Below are 10,960 nucleotides of genomic sequence, written 5' to 3' on the forward strand. Positions count from 1 at the left end.
TAACCAATGCAGCAGACATTTGCTGCATGGGTTTCTCTTTTGATACAGCTGGGGGTGTTTCAGGGACACGTTGGCTCAAACTTTTATTGTGCTTCATCTTCTGACTCTCATCATATTCTATCGAGTGGAAACTCTTCAGATGAAACAAGTTAGACGTGTTCCCACCGCTAGTTGGAACGACCCTCCTTCACATTTTTCAGCACACTGACTGAAACCTGCACTTTATCAGAGCTTAGATAGCCGAACCACTTCCACACCGCCAAATTAGTCTTTCCTCTCTTGTCAGTGATGTCATCTGCTTTCTCTTCACTTGTGAAACCTTGTTCAGTCACATTCTGACGGTCATGGGCACTCATTTTGAAGCGAAAACTTAGCGAGCGTTGGAGATTAGCCTAGCCTAGCCTACTACTGCTGACTCCTTCTAGACTCGAGCTCTGCGTAACATCTACGTCACCACACACTTGCGTAGTTGTGTCGCACCTTTTTCTGTCCGGGTTGAAACTGAAGCGGCCGCTTCAACCTGAAGAGAAAAAGAAATGCGTCAGTGAAACACTGTAATGTATATCGAAACATAAAAAATGTGTTTAAAACTCATATCACCGTTATTGAATAAAAGAATATTGTGATATATATAGATATCGAATTATTGTCCAGCTCTACCCCTACCATTATGCAAGGAGGGTGCTCCGCCTTGTCAACAGAACCGAGCGCCCTGTCTACCCAACACCCACCCCCCAACAACTGCTAACACTAACGTAGCGCTACGCTAGATGCGTGCAATACAGACGCGCTAACTAAAAAGCTACAGAGGTAGCGCTCCGTCTCCTTCACGCTGAGCCGTTTCACCCAGTTTCATATCCGCAGTCCCCTCCTCGGTCGACCAAAATCATGGAGGAGGTGAGCGCCCTGCCAAGGCAAGTGACCCAGGGGAAACACTACATGTTCTTCATAAGGAAACTGAGCATGCTGTCGGTTTCCTCCTCAGCAGGGATCAAACATCTTCCTACAAACTTTTGATGTGGTTCCATTTGTTAAAATTTGTCTGAAACACTTCAGTAAATTATTTTGTTAAAAATGTAAACGTACACCAGAATTATCAGCGCTTCTGTTAGACTTTTTCATATTTTTTCAGCCTAACAAGTTCTTGCCTTTTTCTGTTGTGATATTGCTGAACTTCCTCCTTATATCTTTTTACAGCACACTTATCTGCTTTACCTTTTTTTTTTTTTTGCAGCCTCAAAAGCAAAAAGACCGTACCAGTTCTCTGGTAAAATAACTGTTAAAGCAAAAGAAAAGAGCTACTCCAAACTTGAAATCCCATACCAGGCCGAGGTTTTAGAAGGGTGAGTGATTTCATTAATATACAGTGAGGTGCAAACGTATTCACACCGCCTGGTAGTCTTTCATTGTTCTTGTCTTACAACCTACTATTTATTGGATTTGTAATACGTCTTCACATTATTGAAGTTGAATGGAAAAAATAATCTTGTTTCAAACAGTTCTCCAAAGTTCTCTAAAGTTGTGTGTGTGCTTATATTCATGCCAGGGAAAAATTATGTGTAGACTGTATTGTTCTCAATGAACAGGAACTTATCTTTTGAACACCACCTCACTGTGAAGCAAGGTGGTGGCAGCACCATGCTGTTGGAATGTTTTTCCATCAGCAGGAACTGGGAAATTGGTCAGAGTTGAAGGAAAGCAGGATGGAGCAAAATGTAGTGAAATTCTTGAGGGAAATCTGTTCATTTTTCCAGAGATTTTAGTCCGGAACAGAGGTTTACCTTCCAGCAGGACTGTGTCCCCAAACACACAGCTGAAGCAAGCCAGCACCAATTTAGAGCCTCTGATGTTTAAAGATAAGCTCCTGTCCATCTTGAAGGATCTAAATCAGTTTGGTCATGAACAATAGACTACAAGTTTAATGAGAAGACCAAGTGAGAGAGACGAACCAGAAGAGAGTTGCTGCTGTAACTGCCAAAAAAGGTGGTTCGATGAAGATTTTAATTCATAGGGGTGAATACATACGAACACAGCATTTTTCCAGTTCTATACATATTTAGAATTATTTTAAATAAAATCTTTCTCCCATTTCACTTAATTAATCTGGAGTATTTTTGTAGAATTTCTACTTATATTCAAAGCAAGTCTGTTTAGATTCCATGTTGTACGGCAACAGAAATGGACAGAAAACCACGGGTGAATACTTTTTTTTAGTCCTCTGTACAAAGAGATAAAGAATGAACGCAAGGTTTTTAGCCGAGTTCAAGACCTCACTGTTTTGTTTTTGGCAGCTACCTGGGCTTTGACCACACAGCTACATTGTTTCATATCAGAGACAGCCCTGTGGAGCCAGTGGACCGACCCATCTTCCTCACAAACGCCTTCAACTTTGATATCTGCATACACAACGTGTCCCTGCCAGAGGAAGCCAGCACTATGTTTAAAGTGAGTGTTATTAAAGCAGAGCTGGCATCTGTCAAAGAGCAAAATGAAATCCAGGTTTTTTATACGCCCATCAAAGGTGGGTTGTATTATGGTATTGTCTCCATCCGTAAATCCATAAACTTTCTTGTGTCTGGACCATAACTTCTAATCCACTAAAGATAATTTAACAATACTTCATACATGTATGCATAGACAGAGTGTCACGTAGACTTTTCATCACACCAGCTTCAAGGGTAAGGTCACAAATCAAGGTCAAATGTTAGACAAGGTCTTTTCTTGTTCGGACCGTTGCTACAGATTGCTGTATGGTCGACAGCGTAAAACGTGTCGTTCATGGTACTCCTGTCTTTTTTCTGTTGTAGGTGCAGAATTTCAGCCTGCCCATTCTCATCCCTGCACACGAGTCTCGGTACATCTTCTCACTCCTCTTCACGGCAGTCCGGCCATCCATTAACATAGACAGCAACATCCTGCTCATCACAAATGCATCAAAGTTTCACCTGCCTGTTCGAGCTTACACAGGCTTCTTGGAGGTAAATGTTGAACCCACAGCACAAGATGGCATAGAAAAGAAACATCCTGAAACTCTGAGAGCTACAACTTAGACTTGAATCCTCTTAGCTTTTTGCTGCTCTGTTGAGGTTGGCGTCTATGATCAAATCAAATTTAGGAACATATTTCCTTTATTTTCAGATTTACACTTTTGATTTTGTGTTTGTTCTGCTCAAACATCCACGTAGTTGCTCACAGATCACAGATGTAAGACTAAATATTTCTTCAGACCCTGCTTAATATTTTATATGTTTTATAAAGAGCACATATTTTGGCTTTAAGGTAATATTATAGTCATTATTTGTTCCCCAAAATACTAAGTTATTCCTTCATAAAGTGATTCAAAAAGAGTCATTCCGCTCTCACTTCAGGATTTATTCAGACTTTAAAATGGCAGCTGGTCACAGAGTGCCACACTTTTGAAATCTGATATAATTGATTCCACTAATAATATGTTCCTGTGAACAGCCCCTCGTCCTGCCCCCCAGTCTGAAGGAAAACCACCTGGACTTTGGTGTCCGCAGTGCGACGGACACCAGCAGCATCATATTTGTGGTGGTCAACAGTAACCCCATTGAGGTAAGAAGTGACGTGAGCAAATTATGTTATGGCTGCCACGGTTTGCAGCTTTTCATGAGCAGATAATGAGATGATGTTCCTTAGCACAGACTTCAGTTAGCACTTGTGTTCACTGCCCAATATGTTGGTTGAGTAAACCATATTATTTACACAATCTGTTGAGTATTTTGACTTTTCGATGTTTTGAGCTCAGCTAAATCATGTTGCAACATAAGCTTGTGTGTTATCCTCACCCATGCTGCTTAGCAAAGCACCTTGTGCGCAGAGAATTATGTACCTTTGTGATTTCTGTTGTGCAGCTGGAGATAAAGTCTTGGCTGGTGGTAGGAGACAGCCTTTCCATGGAACTGCTGAAAACTGAGAAAGGGAACGCAACAGTGGCTCTGAGTCGCCTACAGGAACTGCAGAACACGTCAACCTCGTATCACAAAACAGTAAGAGCTCCCAAGTGTGATGTAAGTCCTTAGAGCTGTCTGAAGGATGAGCACTTGGTGTATGGGTACCACCAAACTGGCTTCAGAGGCTCTGCAGGAAATCTGGCCTTTTCTTTATTAGTGTTATTTTTTAGTTTTGTTTATCTTTATTGAAAAGCGGCACAAAGTGGGCTTTTAGGTTTATTTTAAGATGAGATAATGTTGAAACAATACAGGAGGAGTTTCCATGGTAGAGCAGCATAAATCAATGTTTTATTAATAGATACAAACTGGGGGAAAAAGATTCATACAACACAAATAACATAAACATGGGGGCACACAAATAACTTGTGGAGGTTATCTGCACAAATGCGATGAATGATGTGATCGAGGGAATGCATCGATGCATCATTTTGTTGTCTGATGCTGGTTTTAGAGCACCTTCCATCCATCCATCATCTTCCACATGTTCTGAAGTCAGGTCTCGGGGGCAGCAGCTTGAGCAGGGAGGTCCACACATCTCTCTCCACAGCCTCCTCTTCTAACTCTTCTGGGAGGACTCCGAGGTGTTCCCTACGTCTCTCCAGCGTGTCCTGGGTCTTCCCTGAGGTCTCCTCCCAGTTGGACATGCCCGAAGCACCTCCCTAGGGAGGTGCCCAGGAAGCATCTTTACCAGATACCTGAACCACCTCGACTGACTCCTGTCGAAGTGGAGGAGCAGCGGTTCTACTCCGAGTCTCTCCTGATAACTGAACTTCTCACCCTGTCTCTAAGGGAGAGTCCAGCTATCCTGCAGAGGAAACTCATTTCAACCTCCTGTGGCCACAATCTCATTCTTTCTGTCACTACCCAGAGTTCATGAGCATAGGTGAGGGTAGGCACGTAGACCGACGGGTAAACAGAGAGCTTTGCCTTACAGCTCACCTCCCTCTTCACCACAACGGACCGGTACAGAGTCCACAATACTGCAGACGCTGCACCAGTCCGTCTGTCAATCTCACGCTCCATTCTTCCGTCACTCATGAACAAAACCCCGAGATACTTGAACTCCTCCACTTGAGGCAGAACCTCACCCTCGAGTTGAAGAGAGCCTTTTCTGAATCCACCCTTTTCTGACTGAGGACCATGGCCTCAGATTTTGAGGGTCAGCATTGGACCAGCATTAACAACCATCAATCCTGAAATGAACATTTTATTGTTGCCTTTAAAAGTGCTACATTGGGAACACAACAGTTGAGTTTCACCTGTTTGATGGCTTTAAACTTTAGCTTTTATGTAACTGAACATTGACTTGATTTTCTCTACAGTATTGTTTGATATGAGTCAACGTGCCTAAAAATACATTTAAATATTGCTCATCTGCTTTTTTGTTGGGGGCTACCTACAAAGAAATAAGTAAACCAAAGAAAGATCTTCAGAAATTGGTTTGGTCATAAATTATATTCCAAAAAAATATATGAAAGCATAAATGTTAGTCACCTCAGAAGCAAAACGTAAAATAAATATTGGTAGCTCTAAAATCGTTTTACTTTTTTTTTTTGTAATATTAGTATTCAAGGTAAAGAAGAAGAATCTGAGGCCCAAATGACATAATTAAACCCACACGATTGGTGATAAATTACACAATGAAGGAAGTCTGTAGCCTTCTCTGACAGTTTCCACCTGCCTTTTTACCAGAAAACATCCCATCTTTGTGGTATTTCTCCATTGTGTGTGTTTTTCTCCTCAGGTGATTCTTGCATCAGGTTACTACGCAGCGTTCAGGGTGACGTTAGTGGCCAAAGCACTGGAGGGCGTGTACGATGGGGCAATACACATAACTACAGATTATGAAGTGGGTTCAGCTTTTTGTTTTCAGGCAGAAAATCCCACTTAAAATGGAACTTTACACTCACTGGATTTTTATTTATGTGCCTTCAGATATTAATCATCCCAGTAAAAGCTCTCATTGCCGTGGGAACGTTAAAGAGCTCCCCCCAGAACATTATTATGCCTCCTTCATTTCCAGTAAGTAACGTTCAGACGATGTCCACCAGTTCTTCACCAGCAATGCCAGTTCAAGTTTAAAACCAGGGATTGCAAGTCGTCACATGTTTGTGTATGTCATGTTCTCCTCAGGGAAAAGTCGTACACCAGGGTTTCAACATGCAGAGCTCCTTCACTCAGAAGGTGAGGCTGCAGCAGATCCGCTCGCTAACCGAGGACATTCGCTTTTATTACAAGCGGCTCCGCAACAACAAAGACGAGCTGGAGCCCAGGCGCAAATCAAAGGTAGAAAATCAGCATCCCAAGGATTTAAAAATGATCACGTTTGCATTAATATATTTGAATTTGTTTTTCAGGTGGCAAATATTTATTTCGATGCCAGCTTGCAGTGTGGTGATCACTGTTATGTGGGCCTGCCGTTTGTGCTGAAATGTAAGTTTGTGTGTGAAATGTTCAAATCTCATAACCAAGGCTCCATTAAAATAAGGTTTTATTCCCTTCTGGGGAATTGGTATGATTTTACAGGATTCATACAGGTTTTAATAGTATGGAAAAGAATGTTGGTGTGGATTCTCAGTCACTCAGGACACGACGAGTCCAAAATGTTTATTAAAACTAGGGATGGGGCCGATCCAGTATCGGTATCGGCCTCCAATAGCAGCGTAATTTATGTATCGAATTTTTCCAATCCAACCTGCTGATATTTCCGATCCATGACGCACGTTGGCTTCAAACTATGGAATGGATTTCACAAACAGCGGCGTGTCTCATGAACCCAGAGTAATAAGACCCGCCTCACATTCAGGAAATCCAGTTCATAGTTTGCAGCCAGCTACAACGTGAGGACTGAGTTAGCAGCACTGTGGCTAACAGCTAACAAACTTTTCATCTGAACATGTCCGCTGTGTGGAAGTATTTTACACTAGAAACACCACAAAGCAATGCAGCAACGTGCAATGTCTGCAGAGCCATAGCTCCACATTAAACCACGTTAAATTTAGTTTTATGAAGGACATTCGAGCTCCGTGGCTTCAGCGGGGCGCTACTCTTGGCTCAGCCCGAAACAGACAACTCGACCCCGGCCAGCCGTGTCCAATCTGCCCGTCTCTGAGGAGGGACAGACTGAGCGCGACTGACCAAAATCAGGCTGCCTGCTTTGGATTGAACAAGAAGAAAACATCACTGAAGCCCGGAGCTCGAATGTTTACTGAGAAGTTGCTAAACTGCATCATGATTAATGACCAACCACTATCAGTTGTAGAAAATGAAGGATTTCACAGTTTGATACTTGCAGTCAAGATATAGTTTACCCTCCAGAGATATTTATCAGTACAACAGTAGACAATCATAAAAAACATATGATTTGAAAATTATATATATTTAAAAAAAAACACACAAAAAAACAGCTACATTATAAAGTGACGTAAAATACTAAAAACAGGAACATGTCTGTTGGTTTATGCCATTAACTTAGCAGATGTTTGAAGTCATTTAACATTTTATTTTATTCATTTATTCATTCATTTAAAAAGAAACTAAATTTAAAAAAATCATCAAAAAGAAAACATTGAGTGAAAAGAGTGCAGAAAGAAGAAAAATCTTATATTTGCCCCTTATTTAAAAAAATATAAAATTACTTTAAACAATCACTTAAATTAATCACTTTAATATCCACTTTACAGATGGGAATAAAAATAAACATGTTTTGTGTTAGAATTTAATTCTAACTTTAAAACTTATCCAACATAAATAAAACTTACCTCAAGTTGCCTTTTTGGACATGCATGCATATATTTGTACAAATTGTACTTGAGAGGAGATTATTACAGCCTCATATAAAATCAATGATGATGATGATATCCGAACTGAATCGGTATCGGACGATACTCAGATTTAGGTATCGGGATCGGATCGGAAGTAAAAAATAAAGCGGATCCCTAATTAAAACATTAACGGGACTTTTTATTCTGTAGTCATTTTGCTTCCATCCAACACTCATGGTGCAGCAGGATTATAATCTCTGACAGAATAACGGTTTGTAAACTGACATTTGTAATAATCATGACGTTTTTTGAAGACTATAAATATTTTAGGACAACAGCAATCCTCTTTGGTCTTGGTCCAAATAACACCAACCTTTATCTTGTCAACTCTGCCAGACCAAAACTTCTTTATTCACACTCAGAACTCTCTACAGCAAACAAGATATTAAAATATTAATATAACTTTTCCACACAAGCAAAACACTTCAGTTTATTTATAAAGCACCAAATCACAACAGAAGTCGTCTCAGGGCACTGAACAGGAACATTCCCATACATTAAAAGTCACTTAGTAAAGTTCTCTATCTAAGGAAGCAGCAGACTGCATTGAGTCTTCATTCCGTTGCAGTCTCCCATCCTGAGCAAGAACAAAGGAGACCGTGGAAAGGAAAAACTCATTTTAACAGGAAGAAATGTTCAGTAGAACCAGGCTCAGGACGAGCAGCCATCTACTTCGACTAAAGATTTGAATTATACCTTTAAACCCTGTGATTGCTGATTGTGAATTCTGCTGTGTGTGCTCATTTACTAAAAGAAAGGTTTGAAATGAGACTTTATAACATTTACAGAAAATTCTGTATATTTGAAATAGAAATTTTGTAGGAAGGTGTTTTTGCACCAACTGCGCTGCTTCTGGGTTTGTAATACTGGTGATTTCCCAGTTCAGTTCATAACAAACCTGCAGATTTGGTGGCGCACACGTTCACTTTCCACAGACTCGTGTCCGTCTCTTCTTTTTTGCGCTTTAGAGTATCAAAACAAAAACAGGATGTCGTAATGTTTTGCTTATAATTTAATTGGAAAAGTAAAACAAATCCTTCAAATGACAGAAGCTCAAATGTTCAAACGTTTTGTCACAATAAAAGTAGCAGGCTGAGTTTTTGTGTTATAGCACCGCTTATTTCTAAATCTACATGTTTCCATTCTGTGCACACAGCTTGTGTTTGTGAATGTACAGGCAGCTGTCACTCAAGAGACTTGAAAACTTTTGTTCATTTTAAGTAAGCAAGTTTTTTGTTTGTTCCCCCCCAGTTTACAAACTGGTGTCTAGGTATTTATTAGCAATGCAAATAAGAAGTGAAAGCCACACTGGATTAGATTATTTTTAATTCTTTGTGATCAAACATCACATAATAACTCTAATTCCCACCACTTGTCCCTTCGGCTGTTTTAATTTATTTATTGCATTTTCCTGTAATTTCCCCAGATTATCATCCTGCAACTCAATTTAATTTCCAAGAAGCACGACTAATATTTTGTTTGGCTTCTCTCCCTGTGAATGTTGTATTATAAAGGAGCCTAAAGTTTATTTTTTATTTCCCAGTTGAGTCCAAACCCCACGGGGCGCTGGCGTTACAGGAGGACATCTGGGATGCTGACGTCGACCTCCACCAGACACTCCTCAGAAGATGGAAGGAGCTCAAAGAGCGCTCGGGACATAAGTAAGCATGTTAGTGTGAGCCGCTGAGCAGGTTGTTGCAGGGCTCTTCAAACAATATTGTAGGTTTTTAATTTGAATCTCTCTTATCAAAGAATTGAAGCCATGTTTGAAGTGAACACGGACCTTCAGAAGAACGTGCAGGCTAAAATAACAGCCCACTTGGCGTGGCCTTCACTTGTCAACTCGTCGCAAAGAATCACGTTCCCCCTGACCAACACAAACAGCTCCTCTGTGAGTCCAAACTATCTGCCCTGATGGACACACACGCACATCCATGAATGGGTTAATGCAAGAGTGTCCACTCCTGGTCCGTGAAGGCCACTATCCTGCATGTTTACTCAGTTCCCTGCTCCAAAACATCAGGTTTGATGTTGAATCATCACGACCAGGATGGAACACCCCTGGGTCTGGGTACAGTTCAGGTTTCTGTGTCCAGTTTGATGCAGGATGTGTCTGTGTTTGTCTGCAGGATGAGGAGGTGATTCTACAGAACCCTGCAGACGTCCCTGTCTACGTCCAAGTTCTCCCGTTGGCGCTGCTACCAAACCCCTCTGTGTTTTCAGGAAAGTTGGCTGACAGGTGAGGAATCTCTTCATCGTGCTCTTTATTCCTTCATCTAACCACAACACTCACATTCTGTGCTTTTATTTTTCAGGTTGCCGTTGGGGAATTTGTCCAATATCAACATAGATACAAAAACATTAGAGTTCCAGGTTCACAGAAATCAAGTGAGCCCACCTTTTCAGCTGCACACCTGTCACTGGTTTTGACTGAGAGCGGAAGCTGGTCTAACAGGCCATATGTTTTGTTTCACAGACATTTCCAATAAAGTTCAGCTCAGGGTTTGTGGAAGGCTCAACCAGACCGTATGTGTACAACCTCCTCCTGCAGCCGGGAGAAGTCAAGTCGCTCAGCGTGAGGTTCACCCCTGTCAGCAACCACAGCGTCTCCTCCCTGCTCATAGTCAGGTGACCCCAGTGTTTAATGCTATCAGGAGAACAGCCGTACGTGTTCATCCTCTGAATGATCTGAACGTGTGTTTAATTTAGGAACAACCTGACTGTGATCGACACCATCGTACTTTATGGACGAGGGACGACTGAGAGCCTGAAAGTGGCAGGGAAGCTTCCAGGACAGGGCAGCTCACTGAGGTATAAGATGACCGAGGCGCTGCTGAAGGACTGCACAGAGAGTGAGTGCTGGCGGGAAAGAACAGCATATGTCACTTAGCTCTCATCTTTTATTACAGAACAATTTTTACAACAAAAAAAAATAATCTAAAACAACAGCAATTTATCCATGAGACTTAAGGAAATTTAAATTAGACATCTTATACAAAACTTTTTTTAAAAACATTTTTTAAATCTGTTTCTGGAACTAGACTGAGCATGACATGATGACATGACATGAACAGTAGACTGAACTAGACACATTAAGCTAATGTGTATAACATGCTAAGCTAACATGTATAACTTGTTAAGCTAATGTGTATAACATGTTAT

At 41.1% G+C, this 10,960-nt stretch overlaps 1 protein-coding gene across 1 annotated transcript in view; it reads left to right on the plus strand.

Moving 5' to 3' along the window:
* tmem131 (transmembrane protein 131) overlaps nt 1-10,960 on the plus strand; it is a 47,908-nt gene that overhangs the window by 22,975 nt on the left and 13,973 nt on the right. The window contains 15 exon segments of the mRNA XM_037698260.1: nt 1,235-1,343; nt 2,292-2,445; nt 2,808-2,978; nt 3,466-3,576; nt 3,876-4,010; nt 5,719-5,823; nt 5,910-5,996; nt 6,108-6,260; nt 6,332-6,407; nt 9,342-9,459; nt 9,551-9,689; nt 9,928-10,037; nt 10,114-10,186; nt 10,275-10,426; nt 10,508-10,650. Of these exon segments, the coding sequence (XP_037554188.1) occupies nt 1,235-1,343; nt 2,292-2,445; nt 2,808-2,978; nt 3,466-3,576; nt 3,876-4,010; nt 5,719-5,823; nt 5,910-5,996; nt 6,108-6,260; nt 6,332-6,407; nt 9,342-9,459; nt 9,551-9,689; nt 9,928-10,037; nt 10,114-10,186; nt 10,275-10,426; nt 10,508-10,650 (1,836 nt within the window).

This window comes from Nematolebias whitei, chromosome 3, assembly GCF_014905685.2.
Source record: "Nematolebias whitei isolate Nwh7 chromosome 3, NemWhi1, whole genome shotgun sequence".
Taxonomy (NCBI): Eukaryota; Metazoa; Chordata; class Actinopteri; order Cyprinodontiformes; family Rivulidae; genus Nematolebias; species Nematolebias whitei.